Here is a 26,048-nt window from a genome sequence, read left to right on the forward strand (position 1 = left end):
AGGGCACAATTTCCCTGCCCAGTTTTAGGCTCCTGTGCTATGCTAGAATGAGTCATGGCCTAAAACCACCTATTTCTCTACACTGACTATGAAATGGTGGAGGCGTTGGGGTGCTTATTTCTGGTGTAGGCATCTGTCCCCTGCACACTCGTCAGCAAGTGGCCAGCTTCCTCCCCGCCACATCTGCGCAGCGAGGCGCGCTCCTCTCGCCCGCTTCCACCCCTGCACCAGCTCAGTAGCTGCAGTGTCTGCAGCGACAGATCGAGGTGCCTGTGTTTAAGATAAGCCATACATTAGCTTCTTCTGGAGAAGAAAATTACTCTGGCTCAGCACTGTCCTTCTCTAATGACCAATGCTCACGCCACTGGCTTGGCCTCTGAGAGGACAAGTTGTAGAAAAACGTTGCAGAATAATAAAACACAGATAAAATCAACTGATTGTCACATGCTTTCAGACCAGTTTCTCAAAGCCCTATTTATATTACACCCTATTCACTTTGCTATGAAACCTAGTTACAAAAGCCCAAACATCCACGTGTTTCTAAACTACACTTCACTACTGACCAAAATGTTTCCTATGGTACTGATCTGTGCTGCTTCAGACAGCTCAGCAGTACTTGGTTTGATCCGTATGATCAGATCTGAACTGCTCTGCAAGATTAAACTGTATTTTGACCATGTCTAGAAACAATCATCATACACAACTCTGATGTGGTCACTGACTATGTCTGCAGGCAGAGAAACCCCCATGGTAGGGCAATACCTCTTCACCTGAACTCTGTGCCAGACTATCCAAGGAAGCTGCTGGCACACTATGCTTCCAAAAGACTGGAGACAAACAGAAAAGCATTCACTCACGGTAAGACATTTTAAACGTGCTTTTCTTTAACTTAATCACAGTTTTGAACTGGAAGAATCCAAGTAAACATCACTTCTTGTGCCTTTTATTTTAAAACTGTTGTTACACCTGCTTCCAACTCATACCCTACAGTGGTACAATGTATGGACTTTCCTTCCTGCCATGGTTGTGAAAAGGAAAGGAGGGAACAAATTCTAATTCGCTCCTATTGAGAAAAGCATTCACACAACGGCAAACAAATTTAAGTTGAAACGCGTTTTTGTGGAAGTGGTCATTGCTTTTTTGCACAATATTTGCAATTGGTTATGATTTCATTAACAAGCCTTTCACTCAGTTTTAAAAGCTGATACTAATGTACACAGACGTACATATGGCTGTTGTGAGGTAATCTCACCTCGGTACTTTACTATAAAGTTTTGATTTCACTGAGAGTGCCTGAATCCCAGTTGAGAGCCAAGCTAAACCTTCCTCTAGTTCTGTTGTTTTGTAAGACCCAAAAATACCTTTGTACACATTTGGAACTGCAAAAGAGCCCTTTTTTACTATGGCTCCCTTTGAAGCTAGTGTGTAATGAGAATTACACACAGGGAAAACATTAAATTAAGAACTACAAGGTAGTGATTCAATTAACACAAATTAAATTACCTCTCTAATAGCAAGATCACAAAATAATTTATTTCTAATATAAACATGCTTCTATAGGCCCTGGCAAAAAGGAAGAGTGCAAACTATCCCACCAAAGTTTAAAAAAATTCCCCAAGTGGCGGCAGTAATTTTCAAGAAATTGATACAGAGATCCACAGAAGAACAATTTGCATATCTTTAAATTTCTCCTACTTCTGCTGCTTCATCTTTCTCATACAAAAATATAGGTACAATATGATACCCTAGCTCCAGCAAAGCTTTGACTTGGCTTCAACCCATCTCCCATGTCAGTGGGACACAAAGCCATTGAGCTACTGCTGAAACCTTCCCAAACCTTAGACACCAAATCCCTGTAGACCAACCTTTACCAATTCAGAGGAGTGCAAACTTCATACAGATGCTGAAGTCCATGGAAAGCCCCATGAGCAGGTCCCTGAAAGCATTGGTTATACTCCATAATTCCCTGAAAACTGAACCCTGTCCTGCTCCAGGGGTTAAAGGCAGCAATCTTCCTTCCTGCTCTCTAATTCTTCTACTGTGTTTGATATGCTGACAAGGTGTTTCTTTTTTTCCTCTGAAAATTGTCTCATGAACTGTCACCAACTGACAGAAGATCAAAACACCATCCTGGCCATGGAAATGGAATATAAGGAAGGGGATTTCTTCTGCTTTGGAGGTACTGTCTTCTCATACTACAAGTCTTTTAGGATGACAACTTGTCCCAGGAATATGCTGACTAGCTTCTAACTGGTGTGGAATAAATTTTGTGCAAGTGAATGATGGGTGGGAGGAAATGTATGCAATAGATAGTAGAAGGAAAAGCTATCTGAGAAAAAAAAAAAGGAGAAAGCAACCTCTGGGAAAAACCAACTGTCTTTTTAACCAAACAACAGAATCCAGACTCACAATACAGATTGCCATTTATAGTAAAAAACAAACAAAAGAAAAAAAAAACCAAAAAACAAATAAAACACCCCAGAAAACTAAACAGAATGAGACAAAGTGACCTTAGTGACTAGAAAACAGCCTTTGGTTTTCCCCTGCTGAAGGTCTCTGTGCAGAGGCAGCCTCTTAACTTTAAAGGTGTTCCCATTGCCAGCATCTGAGAAGTGACCAAATTGCACAAAGGGATGCTGAAGGCAGACATACGATGCTTGCTTTTCTGGGAAGACAGCCTTATTAGAGATTTCATATTTTCCTTAAAGTCTTCATAAAACTGAAAGTGGATAAGGGGGGAGGAACCTTCTGCCGGAGCTGGAAATAGCCAAAAAAACGTAGACTTTTATCTTGACCAGCTGGCTTAATCTTTCTGAAAGCCCACGGCAATATCAGGGAATGTGGAAGAGCAAACCTAGGCTTAAGATAATGGTGCAGAAGTCATGACTCAACCTAAGGTCTTGGACCCCTCTTTATCAGAAGGGAAGAGAGAAACATCCCTCAGAGATATAGAAGGGGTCTTCAGGCACAGGTTACTACATGCATCAGAGCCACCTGAGAGAGCACAGCCCGACACAGAGCAGTCATGCTGGAAACCATGTTAGCAATTTAATGGTTGTAATGATTCAACTTGTCCCTGGCACCATTTAAAACTTCTTACTAGGGATCTAGACACTGTGGCTGCTTTTATTCAGCTTTTTAAATTAAGAATGTCCTTATCAAATATCACATTAGCTGTAAGTCCACAAAGGATTAAATGAAAAGGCATTGAAAGAAGCAGCTGCAGATAGGAAGAGAAGCAGGTTTAGACAGAGGCATTGACTCAGCCAAAGCCTGTAGGAACAGTTTTATGTGTGCAGTCTCTCCTTGTCTCCCAACAACAACAAAAAACCCCAAACAAACAAAACAAAAACACAGAAAGGAAGAAAAAGCAAACTCTCTATTTTAACCAGATTCCTGACATGCAGCAGAAGCCAGACAGGTTATCAGTAGCCTTAGCCCAAGACACTTGTTCCCTTCTGAAAATTACAAGGGTACTTTCATTTCATTTCTTCCTCGCCACAGATCTACTATGTGGTAAGTGAACCCTCCAAGAAAAACAAAAAATTTAAAAATCATTCTTTTCTAAACTGATAAGAGCAAGCCTTTCCCGTTCACACGGGTCCATGTGACTGAGCCCCTCCCATTGGCATCTGCCGCTGAATGCTTACATTTGCAAATGGACTGTTCATAATTTATGGTTGTTTAACCAAGACTTAAAAAAAAAAAAAAATTAAACAAAATAGCCATGAATTATGACTTCCCTGAAATAGTGAGCATAGCTGCCACTTAGACCCCGAACCTCTCCCCACAGCTGTTCATGTCCCAACAGCTCTTGGCACAAGAGAGCTACAGGCAAAGCTTTGACAAGAAAAGCACCAAAGTTCTTGCAATGCCAGCTTGTGGGGGCATTGTAAAAATAATTATCCAAAGATGAGTTAAATGACACCTTTTGTATAGGATTAAAATCCAAAAAAATGCTTTTGCCCAACATAGACCACTTAGAGAGCTAAAATTTTTGCTAAGTACACAAACTGCGTTATCCATCCCTAAATACAACTCATCTAAGAATTTAAAAACTTTAGGAGTAGCAATAGCTCCTATGTGGTAAGAAGCAGGTCAATCAAGTATAAGCAAGAGGCAATCTTTTTTGGGCTAATGTACTATGAACCCTCAGCCAAACTAAACCTTGCACCAGCTTCCCAGGAGGGAAGCTTCCCTGTGCAGGACTTCTCTTCTACAACTGAGTATTTAAGATTTTCCTTTGGGTAGCCAGCTAGCTGGCTACCTGCATCTTTGATATCTGAACTAAGTGAACTCAATGATTTAAAAGGAGCTTGCATCTGACTGCAGCAATGGCCTTCCTGCTATGCACCCTCTATCTCTGGCCTTTCGCATCTTTGATTTCATCACCTTTTCGGTATGCTGCAGGGCATCTTCTTTGCTTGGACTTCATCTAGAGCAGAATTTAGTGGGGTTATGAGATAAACATCGAGGTTGAGTTTGTTCTGAAGCTGGAGAAAGCTCTGTTTAGAAAGGTTTTACTGTCCTGTTGAGCTCTCTTTAGTATTTTTAAGGTTTTTCAGGTAAGCATCTGAAGAAATTGCAAGAAGCAGAATGCACGGCTAAACAGAACAAAACCACGTGTGCTCTCACTACCCCTCCCAGGAGCCAAACTGAAGTGGCCCTCCCTACCTCAATTCTCCCCTCTCCTACTGGCTTGCAAAGTAAGGCCACCAATTAACAACCAGCAGAGATAATAAGTAAGGCTCGTTCTCAACTATGCTTGTGCAATTCCCATATCTAAATCCCCAGGCTACCACAAGCTCTGGAAAAATACAGGGAAGGAAGTTACATTATTAATTCCACTCAAAACTGAGTTAGCACTTTAGACAGACAACACTCAGTTCATTGAAATGATCGCATGACTCTGACAGCAGAAACAGGGCAGTGACCCAGCCAGATATTAGGCCATACAGAGAACCAGAGACAAGATTATAAAGCCAAAAGTGGGCCTTTTTTTTTAAAGAGAGGAGAGTAAATGCTTTTCACTCTAACAAAAGAACAGTTTGTCATGGCACTTAGCCTTTTAAGAACTGTTTCTCCACAGCACTCAGACACCTAATTTCTTGTTAATAAATGCAAGCTCTAATATTAACCAAGCTGTAATATTAGCTGCATGATTTTTACAATAGGAATCCTACACTGAAGCTTCAGAACTCACAGGATGTGGTTTAAATAATCAACACCTAAATGAAAGTCTGCTCATGTAGAAACAGAGGTGTTTTCCCTGCAGTGTAAAAGAAACCAATTGAAATTACCTTCAAGCTTATTTCTGAATAACCAGCATACAGTAACACAATTTAGAAACCAATCTGTAAATAACAGTGAACAGGTACATACTGCACCTTCCAGTCATCTGCAGTGTGACCATTACTTCTACTCAGAATTTTATCCTAGCGCACTAGAGAAGTTGAAACTACTATAAAATACCGTAATTTTGGGAATTCTACATCACACATGCATGGATTCTACTGGCACAAATCAGAAAAACAGGAAAAACATTTTGGGAGGAGGATATCTCTACAATACTGCAGAGGTTATAACATTTCAACCAATTTCTGTTCTGTGCATGCAAGTTACAGGAAGCAACAGGAAGCTTTTGAAACAGCACAAAGATCTGCTGCAACAATAATGACCTCAATGTTTCCTTTTTGTGTTTTACACCACATTTTTTCCTCGTGTTTCATAATACTCTTAGCACCAACTTGTACAAATATGGTTTCTTACACCATCCCATACCTGCTGCTCATCCTCCATGACGTTGCTGGCAAATTCAAACACAAGCTCATTCTGCTGTACAACTGCTGCCATAATAACGCATTCCCAGGTCTCAGCTCCACATACAAAGAAAAATGTTCTTGAATGTGAAAGAACAGAGAGCTTCACTGAGGTCCAGCTGGGCAGAAAGGCAGGATCACAAAATGAAACGAGTATCAGTGTTCGTATTTCTTAGAGCATCAGTGTTCCTGGGTTCTTCTCTTCTCAAAGCAAAACAAACCAAGGCAAATCCTTTCCTGAATTGTTCTTCCCACCTCAATAGCCTTTAACACTGTGAAGGGAAAAATGAAAAATTATCATTAAAAAATTATTACTTTAGCAATGTGAAACAGTGGCAGTGGTAATAAAGCTTTCCGCATATTATAACTGTTCTATCTACGTCCAAGGAAGTCAGACACCTTTTTGTCTCCAAAGGTCTCTTTTACTGATTAATGTATGTGAACTTTCATTCCCAGAAACAGAACTGTTTCAGGAAATAAGACATCCAAGTGTTTCATATTAAAAGCATGATACTAAGGAAAAGTTACAAAAGTTAACAAGAAGAAAATCTGTATTTCATTTGATTTGGATATGCAGTTTTCACATTCATTAGTACCTCTCATCTTCACAGTTTCTTCAAAGTAAAAATACAAAACTTAGACTGACCTACTCAGCTGTAGGATATCCCAAGTATATCACATTTCTTCTTCACACACAGTTCAAATTTAGCAAAGTTGTTGTTTTGCAAGTCAAATGCTCTGGATCTTGAATCCCCGTGTCAAAATGACAAAACCAATAAATAAATTCTTTGTACAATCCACAGAGTCCCCACGTTCCTGCATGAAGCAGATCTTCAGCTTCATGTTAAAAATGTGCTGTAAATGTACCCTTATCTCTACCAGAGTCTCGCAAGCAGCCGGAAGGAAACAGCACTGACCACGTCATGGCAAATTAGAACCGGCAAAAAAACTGCACAGTACAAAGAAAAAAAAAAATCCCCAACTACAGAATGTAAACAGCTTCAGTGAAGGGCTGAGTGCCCACAGCTCCCATGTTGTTACTTACTCATCAGGCCAAAGGTAAACGCGGTTAAGGTGAGCTGACCAAGAGGTTGCTGCACCACCTCTGGGGAAAGAGGCGAGCGCAAAAAGAACTCTTCGTGTACAACTCAGGTGACCCATACATTAATTTAAAAATCTACCATTTCTAAAGAATAACAGAAACAAGTGTCTAAAATTAGGAACCTAAGGAGTATGTTGGTGCCTAGGAATTTAAATCCATATATTTTAAAGGAAGCAAAATGTGTGGTTCCTAGCTTTTTGAGCAAAATTCTTTGAACTGCCTTTGATTAGGAGATGCTGTGACAAAAGAATAAGGGGCAGAGGTCTAACACATACCCATCCAGAGTGAGACCCTCAGGAAAACCAACTTCAGTGCCACTGGTGAGGATTAGCAGCTGCCTTTGTACAGGAGGTTTAACTTTGCCTTGTTTTTACAGTAGGCTGAAACTCAAAAAAATGAAGAGCATCTTCCTCTCCCCAGTGCCAAGCAATTTAATTAGGGAGGATCATGTCAGAGACTTGTACTCCCCTTTACTCTAGGAAATGTAACAGCTGTTTTTCCTACACAGATTGTGGTATTCCCAAATTCCTAAGTAGTGATGGCAGAGCATTTAGGCATTTAAGTCACTAGATCCTGCCCTTCTAAGAAATCAGGAAACCCAAACCCAAGATTATGCAAACAGGAGAACCTCCCCGACTTCCAAAGCATGCTCTAATTAGCTGTTTGTAAGAGTAGCCACAACCTTAACTATATAATATTTGCTTTAATGAGAGTTGTATGCACGAACAGAGAAGGAAGTACTGTAGGAACCATGACTGCTCAACCTCAGCACTTGCCATTTTACTGGCTGACTTGAAGAGTCAGCAAGGCTTTCTCCATACTTCAGCAGGGTTATGACACTGAAAGCATTACATGCAATCATATAATCCTGGGTGACTTCCTTAAATCTAGTTAATTGGCCTTGCCTTTTAGAAGATGTGGATGCCATTAGGAAGTAGACACACATTGCCAGTATAGTGCCAGTATAGTGGCCCAACTTGGCCCATCCTAGACTCCTACCACTCTGTATACCAGCCTGAAAATAAAGTACATAACTATATAATATATAGTTTAATATTTCCTACGGACAGCGATTCAAGTGGGTCAATCCATGCCAACAGGGATATACCAACTTTTTCAGAAGAGAAGACAGGTATGGAAATTTATTGAAGTACAACTATTATTCAGGTTCCTGTTTAGAATAAATTTTAACTGTCCAACAAGATTAAATAATATTTTAAGCCACACCCTCTAATCAGTGAAGAGCAACTTCACTGTAAAGGACCACAAGGCAAACAGGGAAATACAAGAACCTCCTCAGTTGTCCAAATGGAGGCTTCTGTTTAAACGGAGGTTAAGCTAATTGTCCAGAGCCAGAATACTGCAAAGGCTTATAATCATGGCCATTACACTGACTGAAGTCACATGTATGAACAAGGACTACAAGTCCTTAAGATCCAGTAACTTTCTAAGGTCAGTAACAACTAATAGACTCAATGTAAAAATAGGGATAAAGAATGTCTTAGAGACCCAGGCTACCCGGTAAGCTTACATATAAGGAAAACTGGAGGCAAAGCTACCCTAAAAAATTTTAGAAGTTCCCCATGTGCACTGGGAACTGACACTTTCTCCCATTAGTGCCAGGTTATTCATTATTCTGTAAAATATTAATGTTTTTCAGTAGATACTACAATACCAAAATATACACTAAATACATAAGACCCAAAAGCTGTGGCAGTAAACTTATTAAAAGCCATAAATAAATATTTCCTTATTTTTTATTTTAAAAAAGAAACAACAGAACTCTCAATGCAAAACTAATTATCATGATTTAATATGATTTAAGAGACTGCAGCAGCATAATGCATTTGATCCACACAAACACTACTTAAACCAGTCACACTTCATGCTAACATGAAACTCCTAATCATCTGATAGAACTGCAGGAACAGTCAGTCAAAAGCTGTTTTATGAATTCTGCACTGTGGTGATGCAGTGATGTGAGACTGTTCCTTCTCCCCTATACCCTGGCCCCAAAACCACTAAGGGCTCCATAAATAAAGTCAAATGATACATTCTTCTTACAAAAGAAACATCTAATGATAACATTAGTACCAAAGTCAGAGACAAGCAGGTGAACAGGCTTTAGTGAGCTTTTATATCTAACCTTGCAGTGGTTAGGGACTCAGACTATTATTGTTTGCAGGATTATTTTTCATTACTTCTGTAGCAGTATATAGAAATAGCAAATTATCTATTGGGCAACAACAGCACAGCAAAATAATGCAAAAGTACTTTCCTTTAACCCATATTACTTTCTCTGCCATATAGAAAACAAGAGCAGCTTTTCACAGAAGCCAGCAGAATTCTAAACCAGCTATATTTTCCTCCACATCTATTTTTATAAACTGTGCTTTCATTATTCCAACTATCACAGGGTCCTGCTGTCTATAGGCTAACACAAACACGAGTATTGTTTTTGCTATATAATGCCACTTATCCCTTGCCTGATTTTACGTACATCTGCGAGTAGAAAATAAGTTATTTGCAAACAGCATAAAATGCAGAAATTGTATTCATATACACAGTAACCTTGACTACATACAAATAGCCCTAAGAGAAAGGGAACCCAATATACATTATCATAAAATTTACATCAAATTTTCAGAACTATGGAGGAAGTAAGGTTTTGCTTTCATTTTTACTAATTGTTGTACAAATATATTATAAAAAACAGCACAGCAATATAAACAAACATCTTAATTTTGCTTAATCCTTGAAACTGAACTCAAAAAAAATTATTTCAATCCCCCTGGAAACTCCCCTCACCCACTGATTTCAACACCTAGAAACAAGCTCTTCAATCAGCCTGTCAAAAAACACATTCAGTCATAGTACATGCTACTCTGGCATCCCAGAAGATGCACTGTAGGATTCTGTCCTAGACATCAGCTAGACAGCAACATTTTCCCTACCACTCTTCACCATTTATACCCTCCAGTTAGTCCTAGCTCTGCTGAGCCACTTCAACAAAGCTTGCTAAGAAATACCTCCAGAGCCAACGTTTTTGGTCCCAACAGTGAAGCTGCAATACTGCAACTAGGCTCCATGTTGGAATCCTCCTTCAAATCCTGATAAAATGAGCCAGTACAGGCCATACTACCTCAGCATTCAAGCACTGTAATGCAGAACACCAAAATAAGATGATGGCACCACACTGGAGCAGGCGTAGCAGGCATCGAAGTACCAGGCAGAAACCCAAAAATTTGCTAAAGGTCAGCTATGAGCTTGGGAGACTCAAGTCTTGGTAATGAGAGCATCCCAGATGAGCTGGAAGATGCTTCCAGCAAGCTACTGAATCAAGTCCCATTTAGGTTTACTAAAGATGACTGTAATCATCCTGCAATGCCTTTCTCATGAAATTAGTAAGATTATTCGTACATTTACAATAAGAACCAGCTTAGCTGCTTTAAAACTCAAGTGCAGATCTGAATTCTGGCTTACTGATTAAACAATTCCACTCATTCAACACAAGGACAAATCACTTGAGATTGAGATTTCCCATTGATTTCCTAAGACAGTCTGCAGCATTAGCTCTAGCCTAGAAATGTCAAAGTTGTGACTTGACAGAAACAAAGTTGAACCCCTCCTCTACACCATCTTGGATACAGGAAAAAGAGAGGAGTGAATGAGAGGAAAGGGAAGATTAAAGACATCACCTGGAAATCTTGAACAGAAGGACTGAAAACTATCTCAGGTGAGGTCAAACACATGGATGGTAACCACAGCATTTCACTCAAATTTCTAACTCCATTCTACCAGTGGAGGTCAAGGACAATTCAACCCAGAGTCAGTTCACTTTCTGAAGAGTCACCTCCTTTTAAGATAATGAACAAGTATCATCGTAGACTCAGGTTTTCTTAAAAAGGAGGGCAAAGCTGAATGATATCACAGTTCTCTTAATCCAGAAATCCCAGACCAACAATGATCTTTATATATAGTCCACACTAAGGATAAATGTTAAGACCTTAGTATTCTGTGTCATTCTTCATGGATTAATTTTTCCTATTCAGTAATATTACAAATTTGCACAGATCAAGGGCTTTGAACCATGTCCTTAGACCCAGGGCATCTGCAGTTGATGAAATGACAAGAACAAATTAACATGTCATTTGGCACAGAAAGTTTTTGAAGGCTCAGTATTTCAACTGCTCACACAAATTAAAGAAGAGAGAAAAACAACATGGTAAGAGGGTAGCACTGAGGAAGGAAAGAAACAACATAAGGAACAGACTCAAATCTTCTGAGAGCATCCACGTTGCCTAGGGCAAACTGTGCAAAGGGCAGCTGACATAATAAAAGCCAACAGAGTGACCTTTGCTGAGCTTTCATTAAGGACAAAGAAATCATCAGTATCAATAAATCCCTGTTTTGCAGCCCGTCTGGAAATCAGCCTGTGTCACCACAGGCTCCCAGTGCATATGCAGCAAGGAGGACAGAGAGTAAGAGGGTTCATCTCTTAAATATAAACAAGCATAAAACCCCAAACTGACACACAATTCAGTCAATATTAAAGAAGTGAAATGAACCCACTCAACATTAAAAGATGTTTACTCCAAAGAGAGCAAAAAGCACAAACGCAAGCAACAAGCTCTTTGCCGTCACAAAAAAAAAAAAAAACCCAAACAAAAATCTCATTTTCATCCTTTTTTTTGCAACTACCTCTTTTAGCCTGAATATTTAATTTGAGGCAAGATTCCTTTCCAGACTATTAACAGTAATAGCTCCAGCACTGTTTACAGACTCCCCCACCCCTGAAAACCCTTTTCTTCCAATCTCCCATGTTCCCTCATATTTTTTAAAGGCCCTTTTATTCAGCACATTTATGTAACACAGCTGTTATACCCAAACCCAGCAACCTGGCAGAGCACTGCTGGGAAAGCTGAAAAAAATTACAGCATGATTGAGGCTTTTTTATCTCTGCATCCTCTCCAGCCAGCATGCTCAGTGTGTCAAGGTAGCCCCAAATCAGTGTAGGTGTATAGATACATAGCACTGTAAGTAATTGATTTATGCTGCAGCAACAAAAGATCAGCCTACCACCAACAGGCCAGGCCTAAAAAGTGACCTAAAAGATACAGAGGCGAGATAGGCTCTCCCCAGCTTTACTACTGAAGCTCCTGAGCTCCAAAGTAAGTATTTGAACATCTGCTAAGAGCAAGCCTCCCTTATTTGATAGGGCAAGAGAAAGGGCAGGCTGGGTTTTAGTCACTTCTTCACTAAGTGTTTGCTCTAGCAAAGTAGAGCCAACTCAACAGGAAAAGTTAGCTGACCTAAAGCAAGAGAGCGAGGACACTCCAGGGGGAATAGAGAGTCCAAATCCCCTCTCCTGCTTCCCCACTCCCCAGGCATGAAAATAACTGGATTTTGCATTTCCACAGATTGGCTGCATAGCATAAGAAGAGGTTAAGGAGATGGGACATGACAACTCCATCCCACCTCTCCTCCCCAAATCATGTGAGAGATTGGACCTCTTTTCCTCCTTGCCAGCCAGCCCCCAGCTCTCGTTCCATCCCTAGCCCGCAGTCAAAACTGTTCAGTGGATTCAAACATCATTCTACAGCTGCCCAACTTTTGGCACATTAGACACCTAAAAGAGAAGATAGGGGGAAATTTTTAGAAGTGGTTATGTCACCACCTGGCTACCTGTATGGCTTTGAGAATTTATAGATTGAATTTGGGTTACTGAAGCCTCAGGTCACAGATAAACCACTTACTTCAACTACAGTTAGATAAAAGCCATGTAACATTGCTGCACTGCACAGCCCCCACTCTACCTGCCTGCATGGACACACGCTCACACACATCAGCTGCAGTTGCATGACCCCGCTTTACAGCCATGTGCACATGCATCACATATACACCAAAGCACACGTATAAAATGCATGCCCTTCTACTGACTTGACTTTTAACTTTTGGTGCAGCTGTTTTGCCTACCGAAGATAAAAAACCCCCACAACCTCCCACATCTCTATACAACGAGAGGATACACAAGAGTCCTCCTTCTCTGCTTCCAGTTCAGTCAGCTCCACCCACTGCTGCTTAATCAACATCCCAGGGCTGCTGGGAAAATATCTAGCTTGATCTTCCCCATACCCACTAAAATCCAAACAAACAAGATTAACTGGTGTCCCCCCCCCCCATCCCCAAAAAGGACAGTGTCCTCTAGGCAGTGCATGGGGCGATCACACAGTTTGCCAAGCCTGCAAGAATTCCACAGTCATTCTATTGGCCAGGGGAATGGAGCAGCACCAACACCTCAGGGCAGCATGAACATCTTGGTCTTGGAAAGCTAACATCTGTGCATAGGTACTGTCAAAAAGGAGAGAGGGGTTTAAGTCAGGCCTTCACCACCTGAAAAATGCTGGCCACAAGCACAGTGTCACACCAAGCTCCCTGGCAACTGACAGCACGACCGCCTGTCTTTCTAAGAACTTCTCTGTAGGGTTATCTGAAGGTCCCTTATCCTAATAACCTAATTATGCAGAATGTTTCTGGAAGCATGGCCTGGTTTAGCAATGTAATTTGGATCCAAGGACCAGCTGAAAACAACAATTCATAGCAAAGGCCTGCTCCTCCTCTTGCTACTGCATAACGGCACACATGCATGCTAATGCCCAATAAATGCAGAGGCTGGGAAGTGTGGTTTGCTGGTCCAAGACTCTTGGCAGTCACTAACTTGGTCTGCCTCTTGATTCTGCCTTTTGTAGTTAATTCATCACTATTGGTAAAGAAAGGAAAAAATCAGGCGATCATATTTCCCAGCTGATAAAATGAGATAAAATGAGAACAAGGAGACATTCAATTAAGTCAAGAAGCAACTAGTTTTGGAAGGATGAAAGGAAAGCAATTAAAAATGCATTGGCCTAGATGTACTTGCTCAAACTCCTTGCTACAGACATGACAAGTCAAAAGCTTAGGAAAATTGTAAAATGTTTTAAAAACAGCTCAATTTAATTAGACCAAACCAGCCCCCTTACATAAGGATTTCTTTTTAAACAATGGAAAAGAGTGGTTTTAACACATGACAAACCTTCAGTAATGCAGATCGCAATCACACATCTCTAAATGCAGGATTTTGCTGTCATTTTATTCCTGTTACCTGTTCACTTCTGGGTTCACATATTCTCCACCAGAAAAACAGTAATATATTAAACACTGCAAAACCAGAATAGACGGACTACAAGTCGGATATGACACTGCAAGTGCCCACTTAGTATCACTTACCTCTTGATGAGCTAGACTAAGTACAGCGAGAAAGGAAAACAAAAGATCTCTCATTACCTCCTCTCCTACAACAATTAGTATATGCTATTTTATCCAATAGTAAATTTGCAGAGACAGGACAGGTTTTATGTCTTGTAATAGGATAACCACATTACCAGCATTAATAAGTAACATTAGTATCAAATATATCTTACTATTTTTTACACTGCACAAAATCTCAAAAAGCTGTTTTAAAAAAAAGTATGGAGAAAGCAGTAAATTGATGAAATCCCAAATCCGGTTCAGAAATTTCTGCAAACCAAATTAACTATTCCAGTGACACAAAAGAAATGTTTTAAAAGGCACCTTTAAGTGGTTTCTGGCATTTAATAGCACCTTTTGTGGAGCATTAAGACCACAAGCCTATAAGCATCTATAACAACACAGCTGCAGATAAGTCAAATTTCACTGATTTCCAAGAGAAAGATCTCAATACAGAAAGAGTTGAAGGGCTGAGCTCCAAGACAGCTAAAACAGGATATGAGGAAACTTGTAAAAGAGGGGTGGAGGGGGGAAGAACTGTCTGACCCTGAAAGATTTTGCTCTTTTGATTAACACATACACACAGGAGAATGAAGTAGTGGCAGTGGGAGGAAGAAAGATCAGAGAAACTAAATATAATTGCTTTGGTAGGATGCCAAACTTCACAAATTACCAGTTGCCAGTCTGTACCCAATACTGACTGAAAACTGTAAATTGTTCTTTAAAAACTATTTCGCCAATAAATTAGTAAGACAGTCATTATTTTTAAAGCACCTGCAGGTAAAAGTTAAGTTTACCAAAGAAAAATGGATGGCCAAAAACAATAACTTTTTTTTTAACTGCACTATAAATGAAAACACAATTTATATACGTTAAAGAGGAAAACAAAAAAAAAAAAAAAAAGAGGCCAGCAGAGATCAAGTTCAAGTTAAAAGTTTCTTATTCCAGGCAACCTCTTCCAGCCAAGAGTCAGTAATTCTAGATCAGGGAGTTAAACTCCCACAGGACTTTTTCAGCATTCTGCAGAGGTTGCTACAGGACCCAGCTCAGTAAAAACCCCATTACAACTTCTGCAACACAGATTTTTAGCATTCTGTGGATTTCCTTTTGCACTTAATTCTTAAAAAAAACTTTTCTAACTGGACCATCAAGCACAACAAACTGGTGCAAAAAAAATTTTATTAAGTTCAAAATTACTCTCTGACATAGCCATAGAAATGCTGTGTGATTTGCATTTCTATGTTTGAGTACTTGAGCAGTTTCAGAAATCTAAATTTAACTGATGTGCACCAACTAGAACAGGGCACAAACTAACCCACACAGAACCTGCTGAAGCCTCCCCTTTCCCAAACTCACAGATCTGAACTTCAAGCCTCAGTTTGATACTTTGCCCTTGTCGGCTACATGTATGTTCAAGGTTGCATTCGGCAAGTGCCAGGTTGAGAAACATAAAAGTGTCTTACCTTTGCAGTGTCTTTTAAAAATCTGTATGAATACAGAGCAGATTAGTCTATGTTTCTGTTGTTTGTCTCTATTTGCTGTCAGCTGTCAGCAAAATGAACAGTCAAAAGCCTCTGGAGCAGGCTGGTATTAGTCAGCTAGACTTGAATTTCCAGTTCTTTTACATTGCTGTCTATTTTCCTCCATTAGGTTAGCCTGTCCTACCCCCGGTATCAGATTACAGGGAGCCAACATTTATAGCACCTTGCAAAACAGTCGAACGTATCACATACCTAAGTCTGCCTATACCTGTTGCCTTCAGTGCTTAACCCTTTCTACCAACAGGACAAACATTTATTCTAGAATGTATCACCTAAAAAACATTTGCAACAGAGGAGTCGTTTTTCCTTCTTACTTCACAGCTACAGGATGGCATGAGATTTCATTTTAGGAACTGCAGAACATAAGCAGGCTACGCCAAGAACAGAGGCTCTGAGATGCCCACAAGAACAAACCTGCAGACCCTACCTCCAATGAGAATCCTGGTCTGGAAGCACTTGCGGGTCTGAGAAACCCCAATCCCCCTTCTGGGTTCAAGATCATGTAATTACACTAATCCTTGTCTCCCTCAGACCTTGCTGCTAGAGAAGGAGGCAGGCAGGCGTGTTCTCAGCACGTGACCAGCATGGTGCAAGGAGATGGTGTTTCCAGCCCACGGCTCCACAGCACCACTGGCTTCCTTCTGTGCTGCTGCCCTGGGCTTGGCTCTTCCACCATCTCCCTGATGGCTTTTAGCCCAACTTCCCTTCCTGGAAGGTGTCCTGCAAACTCTATTTCCACAGACTAGGGCCTACAATTTAGACAGTGGCAAGTCAAACACTGCAATGCTGAAAGAAAAGGAGCAGCAATCTCCCTCTTTACACGAGATGCATGGCCATCCCATGGCCATCAGCAAAAAAGGTACTGCTTCAGAGGACTACACAAGGTACTTCATGTGTTATGACAGGTACCTTAGCTTTCCTACATGCTCATCATGCATCTTGGACTTTATACGTATTTATTTGTTAAAGCTCTGTTTTTCTTACGACTCATCCAGGGTTGTTCAGGCATCCTCCTTCTTGGGACCAGTGGTCCATTTTGCTAAAGCTGAGAATATAAGGCGATACACCATTACACTCTTACAAGCAAGCTAACTCAAGAGAGCAGAGATGAAACACACAAGAAGAACATTAATTACAAGCTGCTTTAACCTAAATCTCTACTTAAGTAACTTTTACTCCTTTAGATAAGAATCACAGACCCAATCAAGGCAAAGCAAAAAATGAACGGCTAAGAGGGCTTGTAATGAGAAAGAGTACAGCCCATACCACAAAGCACTGCAATGAACACTTACCTATAAGCTACTCTAACTCAGCACTGAACAACCATTTTGGTCTTTGAGAGATTATACTCATTTATAAGAACACTTATTTATATTAAAGTTAGCACTGCGGTTAACAATGACACGTGGGTAAAATATATAGATACATATATGAGATTTTCAGTCTTATGTATAAAGCTTATCAGTTAAAACATGTTTCTGCAAACCATGCCTGAAGCTTTTTAATCTATTTGCCACAAAGATCCTCATTTGACTCTACCCATAAATATAAGAAATTAAGTACGCAGTCACACATTTCCAGTGGTTATACCGCAGGAGTTGATCAGTGAGAACTTTTGCACCAGGCAAGAAGTCTGTTTTCTGCACTCTGTAACCAGGCAGAGAGCCCATACAATGCCCCAACACACACCTTCCCTAAACATCCCCAAAGGTCCATTTTGTCACCCATTCAGTCACAAAAATTGAGATTACTTCTTTTCAGAAGTTTTTTCTGAAACAGTTTGATGAGTGAACTAAGGCAAGTACTACAGTGAATTTTTTGGTTTTAAGGGCTTAGAGTCTCCAACGCTATTCCTAACACAGGTAGGGATTTATTCATGAGGCTGGGACACGAGAGACAAAGCTTCATCAGCACATCTCTTGGAAAAATTAAGGCACATCTCCTACTGTCAAAATCACAAAGCTGAAACTTGCACTAAGCTTTCATAGAGATTCAAAAAACCCCAGAAAGCAACAAAAATACCCAACCCAAGAAAGAGTGCCAACACCTCCTAATATCTCACAAACAGAATTACTTAATTCAAAAGTCTGTAGAAACAGGAGTGAAAGGTGATTTAAGAAAAGGTGCAAAGTACCAAACCATACCTACAATCAGGCAGACTGATAAGGAACAGCTGCACACAGGAAAGTCAGGGCTGCCAGTCAGACTTCTGAACTCCCTCCCACTAACCTCCAAGTCTGACGAGGAGTCTGGGGTAGTTTTTTTTCAGTGCTTGTCTTTTCTAATATAACTGCCTGGAGTTTTTTAGCACGAGAGCATTCAACTTGATTTTTAGCTTAAACGGGTTTTTTAGGGTAGCTCAGACAGAATTTATATAGGCCAGGATCTGGTCTCTTAAACAAGACACCAAAACAAACTCAACATCTTTAAGACAGTCTCCCAAGACGTTTGTTAGTCCTTTCTGAGGTGAAATCTTCTGTCTGATTTCCAGTGTACTGTAATTTACAGATCAGTCTAGCTGCAACTCACATATCATCTAAAGCCTAACAAAAAAAAAATTGAAATTTATTGAAAATTATAGACTGAGGGACATAAGCTTTTAAACTTGCAGGCAGAAGGGCGAAGGCTAATTTGGGTTGGAAGGCTGTAACTGTATATTTTCCCTCAGCACAAGTCACAGCTCTGGCTGGTATGTGCTTTCTGCATGGGCAATTTGTAGCAGCGTCACAGCTCACCAAAGAGAAAGACAAGAAGGAACAAAATACTCCAGATATTCTCAAGTAAAAACAATAAGTAAGATGTCCTGCACCATGCAGGAAAGGGAGCAAAGTCACGTGCTGACACGTTTGCTCTGAACTCAAGGAATACTTTCATAACATTAGCTTAAAACTGAACTTGAGATTGGATACAACTTTAAGAAAGTACCAACACACAAACAGCACTGAGACATGGAAGGAGGGACACGGTCTTGGTTAGAAAATGTGAGTTATTACATAGCCAGAGGGACTTCAAAAAACAAAACAAAGAAAAAAAAAATAAAACAAACCAAACCAACAAAACCCAGACCTTAGGCTCTCGCTGTAACTTGTTTGGTACACAAACCAACTTGTCACTAGACAGTCAACTACTTAAGGGTGTGGAGCACATAGCACAAAGAGTTCTACGTGCAGGTTATACCAATAATCTCATCCAGTGAAGACACACTGAGTATCTCCCCATTGTACACGGAAAAAAGGAATGCAATTAACTTGTCTCTAAACCTTCCAGAGATAACTCTTTCATCCCTTCACAGAAACTGCAGGTTTGAGCTTCTTATCTCCAGTCTTGGTCATCATCTTTCCTTCTTTCTCCCTACTACCATCAGCATTGCTCACTTGAAATGCTTTAAGAATAACATTTTGAGAGGCAAATGCTTCTACACTGTTCTTATTTCCCTCTTGCATATGTTTGTCTCATTGCAGCCAGCTTTTCAAAAGGTAATCATTACCTTTCAGGTTCCAAGTCAGAAATTCACTGATCTGTGCTGTTTTCACACAATCACAGAACTGTGAGCTCCCAGGAAAGCAGAGCAGAGGGGCAGAATCACACCCCTCACCCTGCTGGCCACAGTGGTTTTGATGCAGCCCAGCATGCAGTTGGTTTTCAGGGCTGCAAATGGACATTGCTGGGTCACGTCCAGCTTTTCATCCACCAGTCCATAGACTTGGAGTATTATGGTGCCTTTGCTTCTTAATCCTGCACAGTAAGAGTCCTGAACCAAATGTCTTCTTTAAAATAATGCCCTTCACCTAATTTGGTCAGTATTGCCCTTCCCCAAAAGCCGCTGCTGGGTTAAATCAATGAGGTGCTGAAGGCTGCCTGAATTGGAGCAGCAGCATTAACAGTATGAAGAGTACAGACATTTCTACTGTAATGAACATCTATCCAGGACATAACATTACAGACCCAAGTCATTTAAATGTCTGCAGAAAAATATCTTCGTTAAAGAACCAAACAGAGAATATCTAAAATCATGCCTTTAAAACCTCCTCAAGGTGAGAGACTGCTTACACAGTTATAGTGAAGAAGAACATTCACTCAAGACATAATTAAAAGTTAGCTTTTGGGGCTTTTAAGCTCCCAATTTTAATGCACTCTGAAATGCAATGTATTCATTCAGGTTATTCTGAAAATGCATATGCTTCATGATGTTTAGCATAATTACAATAATAAATACATTAACTTGCAGCTATGCGGAATAAGACAGAAACTAGTATTCCCATGCCATTTGTACATTTTTCTTTTTACAGATCAGCGTAGCTTAAATTCATGTTCTAAAGTATTTGCATGGGGTGGGATTAAGAAGAGAGACTATTAGTCTGGGGAATTTCAAACTATTGAACTTGGCTATTAAGAGAATATAAATTATCTTCTGATTTGTTGCTAGACTAACAATTCCCAGCATGGCGTTTCAAATAGTGACAAAGCACAACTTAGAGACCAACAAGATTAAAATAAAAAAGCAAAAAAATTTTTTCTTAAGAGTGTTATGGAAAAGGAGCAGGGTCTGCAAAGGTCCCTCCAGGGAAGGCAGTGTCTGGACAGGCCAGTATTTCTCATTTCGTAATGTCTGGGGAAGTGTACACTGAAGCCTAAGTCACTCTCATATGAGCACACACCTGCTCCTGGGAGACTCAGAAATTCACTGCTAATGAAATGAACTTGACACAGAATTTATGAGTGTTGCATGAAAACACCTACAGAATCAGGGTATTCTGGGAACTTTCAGAGCTCCCACAAACCAGATGTAGAGAAATTCAAGCCTCACCTCTTCCTCATTTCGTCATGCAAGCTCCCATGTCTTTTGCAGAACTAAATAAGGCATCAGAGGTGGCTGCTACACATATGCCTGTGCCATTCAGCTACAGCCCCTACCACAGGGCTCTGTGAGCCAGTCTGACTCCCCAGCTGTGGGGGGAAGCAAGGCAGCAGGCAGGGCTGGAAGGGAAACCAAATGACCTGGGGAAAACACAAAATCTCCCCATTACCTTGTGCTGAGTTGTGTGCCCAACTTGGTTTCATTCTGCAAAAGGAACCAGCACAACCTCACCGCAGCCAGTGGCTCACAAACCCGGAGACCTCTTTCTACCGCCCCTCGGCTCTGCAGAGCGAGTAATACAGATATTTCAGCATGCACTTGCCCCCTCTCAGGCCCTGTCTGAATGGGACTGTTGCACAAGTCCACTCATGCTTCCCAAAAGAGAAACCCTGACGCTGTTGTACACAGAAGGGCCATTGAGGAGACATGCACCCACACAGCTTCTATCACCAGGAAAAAATTTTCTCCTACAGCAGCTTTTCCCCACTTGACCCACAAGAATAAGATTGTTTCTACCTTTCCTTCATTCTAAGAACCTCTAACACTTCCATAAGAAAGGACTGAGATTGCTGTAAGCTTTCCATATAATGAATGGGAGCAAAGGTAGGCTGCATCTCCTGAAGAAGAAAGGTCCTTCCTTAGGTTACATTTGACTTTGCTAAATTATCAGGATTTGATGCAGGCTGCAGTGCAGAGAATCAGAAAATGGTTTAGACTGGAAAAGACCTTTAAAGATCATCCAAGTCCAACCCTGCTGCCGTCAATGGGGACATCTGTCACTAGATCACATTGCTCATGGCACCATCCAACCTGAGCTTGAACACTTCCAGGGATAGGACATCCACAACTTCCCTGAGCAACCTGTGCCAGTGCCTCTCGACCCTCATTGTCAAAAATGTCTTCCTGATGTCCAATCTAAATCTCTGCTCTTTCAGTCAAAAACCATTGTCCCTTTTCCTGGCACTACAGGACTTGGTAATGTCTCTATCCTTCCTGTATGTCCCATCTATATACTGAAAGGCTGGAACAAGGTCTCCCTGGAGTCTTCTCTTTTCTGGGCTGAACAACTCTCTTAAGACATTCCTCACAGGATAGCTGTTCCAGCCCTCTGACAATTTTCACTGAGGTCTCTGGGAAACAAACATTCCAGCTTTTCTTGCAGCACCACAGCCTCATAATGCAAGAAGCTCCTCAGCAGACATCATCTCTGTTATGAAAACCCACAAATTATCATAGGAACCAGAGGCAGAATGTTTTTTATCTATCACGTCTAACCTGCCCTCTCCTCTCCCAGCACAACATTCAACCCATACAGAGTCAGGAGGGGGAAAAAAAAGAAAAAAAAAGAAAAAAAGAAATAACAACCCACTGCACACCACAAAACAAACAAAACCCAAACAAACAAAAAAGCAAAAAACAAAACCCAACCAACAAACAAAACTCTAAAAATACCCCACAATAAAGAAATTTTAAAAAACAAACAAACAAAAAAAAAAACCCACCAAAAAAAAAGCAAAAGAAGAAAACACAAGGGAAAGCTGAGTGGTAGATGGAAGATTAACTAGTACAATAAACAAGATAATGCAGAGATAGGCTGCTTTACATAGTTTCTAATCAATCCTTTAATTTATCCTCCACCCTCCTTTCTTTTTTTCGTTTCTGTTGTCTAACATTTCATCTGCTTCTGTGAAGTCTCAGTGGTTTACTATGACCACAGATACAATGAATTAATATCAGAATTGTGGGTGTGTGGGTAAAACCCCCCAAATCTATGCTTTTTTTTTAAGATGCCATAAACTTCAAGAGGTTTTGCGGAGGTTTTACTATGTGCTCCCCTCAGGGTTGTACCCTGTTTGTATCTTTCCTTTCTCAAACAAGACAGTACTGAGAACAACAGTGCTCAAAAACTGAAAGGGAAAAAGGCCAGCAGAATCATCCTGTCCCTGTGAAAGGCTTCCAGTGCAGCTATGTTAGAAATGTGAGAGCTGGTGCCTTTCACGGAGGCAAAATGCCGAGTTTTGCCCTTGTGGTGCTGGCTCCTGGCCCTGCAGAAACCCAGGGGACCAGGAGCTCAGAGTGGTGCCTGCCTCTGAGAGCAGCTCTTCTGCACATGCAAAACCTCTCATGCAGGCTGCGATGCACAGTGCCTCACACAAGGCAGGAGAAAAAAACCCCAAACCAATACAATAACAACAAAAAAACCCCAAACCCCTTACCCATTCAATCTCACTGGCCTAGAACCTTTCTACTCTTCCCTACCCTGAGGAATGTGCTCCTCAGACTGAGACACTCTATTTTAAAGAGCATATAGTACATAAACATTTTATCCTGCAGCAAAGACATCCCTACTCAATGCTGGCGAGTCAACAAATATACAGTTTAAGAGATAAAAACAATATTTTGGGAGCTATGCTGTCACATGAGGAAGAAAAGACCACCAAATGAGATAAAAAGGCTGAAATGTATGCACAGTTTCAGTTCTAAAACAATTTTGATGTGGAAAGTACTCGGTTCTCTAAAATATGATGCTGGGAAAGATACTACTAGAGTTCTAGTTTCGATAAATTAATTATGTTGCAATAATGTGCATATCTTCAGAAATCATGCAACCTACATAAAAAAATTACACCGTTTATAATAGAAGGTTTTATGTGATTTTTCTGTGTACTTCTAAAAAGCTGTTTAACTGAAAGCAAGAGTTGTCTCAAAACCACAAGTGTATTGAGATGAAAAAAATTAATAATTAAAAAGAAAAAAATCATTCCAAAGATCACAGATTTTACAATAAAAACTGGTCAGGTAATGTGGCAATTACCTGCTCAGAAAGATATTAGTGAAATTGCACAACTTGCGGCCCAACCTGCCCGTTTCTCACATGCATTTAAAAACTCCCACAGTGGTAGCTGTGGAAAACGAAACCCTGGACCTCAGCTCTCACTGTGTTAGGATAACTTCCATGGTTACTCTCTTACAATTCACGCTTCAGGAGCTCAAGTCCTGCTTTCTGTTGAACTAATTAAACCCCGATCTTTACTCTCAGGTGTCTCAAGAAGGGGCTCGAAGGGACAACAAGGCCCCGCGCACATGGGCACAGAGTATGCCGCTGAGCAGGCAGTTGGTTACACAATGGCTGTCTGGGGCGGGCGGCAGCGTTGTCATCTCTGGCGCATCTGCTCCCCTGCTCGTGGTTTAACCGACAGGAAGCGCAGCCGAAGATCCCCAGGCCCAGCCGCGAGTGTTTCCTGCCTGCACAGCCAGGTCTGCCCCCACGCACGTCCCCCTGCACGGGCCGTGGCCGCCCCTGAGGAGCAGAGGCTCTGTGACACCTTCTGAAGAAAAAGAAATGAAAGAAGTTAGGCCCACACGCAGAAAGCCAGCCAGATGGATGGGTAAAGAAGTAAACAGGTCAAGCGTATTGAAATGTGGCCCCAGAAGGCCACCAAAGCAGGGTACAAAACACTGGTGGCACATTCTCATCTAACAGGGCCCAGGACAACAGGCAGGCCAGCTCTGGAGGTTTTAGAGTCTGGTCTTCCTCAAACAGGCATGTACACCACCAAGAAACCAAGTTACTTTACTTAACAGATGAAATATTTTAAGATTTCTTTCTGAAATCTTCAGACAAGAACCACAACGAGTGGCAAAAAACACCAGATACAGTACCAGCCTTTTCTACAACCACCCCGTCCTAGAAATGGGGACAGGTTAACAATCTACAGGGCTTTTCCAACACTAATACCTGGAGTAACACACCTATTAGTCTACCACAAAATTGAAACCCTGAAGAAGCATTTGGTACCCTCAAGCTAGCACAAAAACCAACTGCTAGACAAAGCAGAACTTCAGTGAAAAGCAGAAAATCCAGCACAGCTGTAATTTCCATGGTAGCTCTATGTGAAGCAATATGCTATACTCAGCCCCTATGTAAGTTGCCTTCTGCTCAGTCTTAGATTTCCCCCTAATATCATCTGTCAGAAAACATCATCTCCTTAGTCAGCCTAAAACTGTATTTTCAGGTAGGATGAGAAATTATTAAGATGGCCTCATATCCTTCCTCCACCAATGGGCAACTGGTAGTATAAAACTGAGGAAAACCACTTTTGAGCTGTTATCTGCAGGGTTGCCAATTAAAGCAACAGAAGACATGTCAGCCAAGTAATTATGTTGAGAATATTTCTCAGTACATCAACCAGTACATATTTAGTTGATTTAACACTAACATGTACTGCTATAGTCTAGGAGATTTTTCTGCATAAACTTAAAAGCAGTACAAACCTTCACTGGACTTCAAGGAGCTTCTGACACATTTTACCCTTCAGAGAACCAAGGTGCTCCATCCTAACATGGTCTTCCCACCCCCATCCCGAAACAGTTCAGAATAAAAATGCCTTCATTTGGTGACTGGCACTGTTAGTAGAACAACCATCTCCAAGTCAGAAGTTTGCAATTCCCTGAAAAAGAACAGGGTCCAAATTCTCCTCATTTCTAACCTAGAAACATATTCCTCAGTTAGGTTCCTCTGATAGAGCATGTTTTGTCCCTGGCTTTCATGCACTCCCATGTGAGCTCTACGACCACCTGGGTTATTCCACAGAACTACAGCTGTCCCCTGCCTCAAAAGACAAGACTACATTCCTCCATGTCACCGAACACTTGACTGCTTCATACCTTGGAAATCAGAATGAAAGCTCTAAACTAGGACCCATCAGACACTAAGAGAAAGTTTGCTTCGGCATCACTTCTGACATCCACTTAAGACACAGGTCCCACCCTTGACAAATATTCAAGTAACCCCAAGCAGCCAACAAATTAAAAAAAAAAAAAAAGATACAAAAAGTAATGGTTGCTCAAAAGCATTTCTGAACAAAAAAGCCTTGCAACATGAACTGAACCTTACTAAATTTTGCTGGATTGGCAAAAGGAGAACTGAAAAAAAAAAAAAAAGTATTTTCCATCTCAGATTCCAACAATACTATGTAGCCAACAGCATTTTGCAGATTTACTTCTTAGTTCGTAAGTCACATTGGTCATATCTTGCAACATGTACTGGCAGGATTCAATGTTTTCCTAAGAGAACTGGGGTGGCAGATGCTGACACTGGTCCAGAAATCGTTTGCTCTCAAGCTGGATATTCTTTTTAACCCTGAAAGTTCATCTGTGTCCTGCTAAACAACAGATTTTAGGTCCTAATGAAACTCCTACTGATTTTTTGAATAGGTTGAGAGAAGCTGCTACCAAATACACAGACATAAATCCTGATACAACGGAAGGGGGAAAGCATCTAGTTTATTTGTTTGTAGGTCAGGCTTCAAATGATATAAGAGGAAAGTTGCAAAAGTTAGAAGGGGTTCAAGACATGAGTAAGTTGTTAGAAGTAGCCTGGACAGTGTTTTTAGATAGAGACTCCAGTGACAAAGGGAAACCCTGTCCGAGGAAGAAGG

General features: G+C 40.9%; 1 protein-coding gene across 9 annotated transcripts in view; it reads right to left on the minus strand.

Annotated features, from left to right (window-relative positions):
- The window catches only part of ELF1 (E74 like ETS transcription factor 1), an 89,807-nt gene that overhangs the window by 32,700 nt on the left and 31,059 nt on the right, over positions 1-26,048 (minus strand). For 7 of the 9 annotated variants that reach the window (XM_069009624.1, XM_069009586.1, XM_069009577.1 and 4 more), the window contains one exon: positions 5,782-6,091. In XM_069009624.1, coding sequence (XP_068865725.1) covers positions 5,782-5,853 — 72 coding nt within the window. In that variant the 5' untranslated portion in view covers positions 5,854-6,091. Of the gene's footprint in view, positions 1-5,781; positions 6,092-6,465; positions 7,960-15,671; positions 15,691-26,048 lie in introns of those variants that run through there. The other 2 variants (XM_069009633.1, XM_069009605.1) reach the window with 2 other exon arrangements.

The sequence above is a fragment of the Aphelocoma coerulescens genome, chromosome 1, assembly GCF_041296385.1.
Source record: "Aphelocoma coerulescens isolate FSJ_1873_10779 chromosome 1, UR_Acoe_1.0, whole genome shotgun sequence".
Taxonomy (NCBI): Eukaryota; Metazoa; Chordata; class Aves; order Passeriformes; family Corvidae; genus Aphelocoma; species Aphelocoma coerulescens.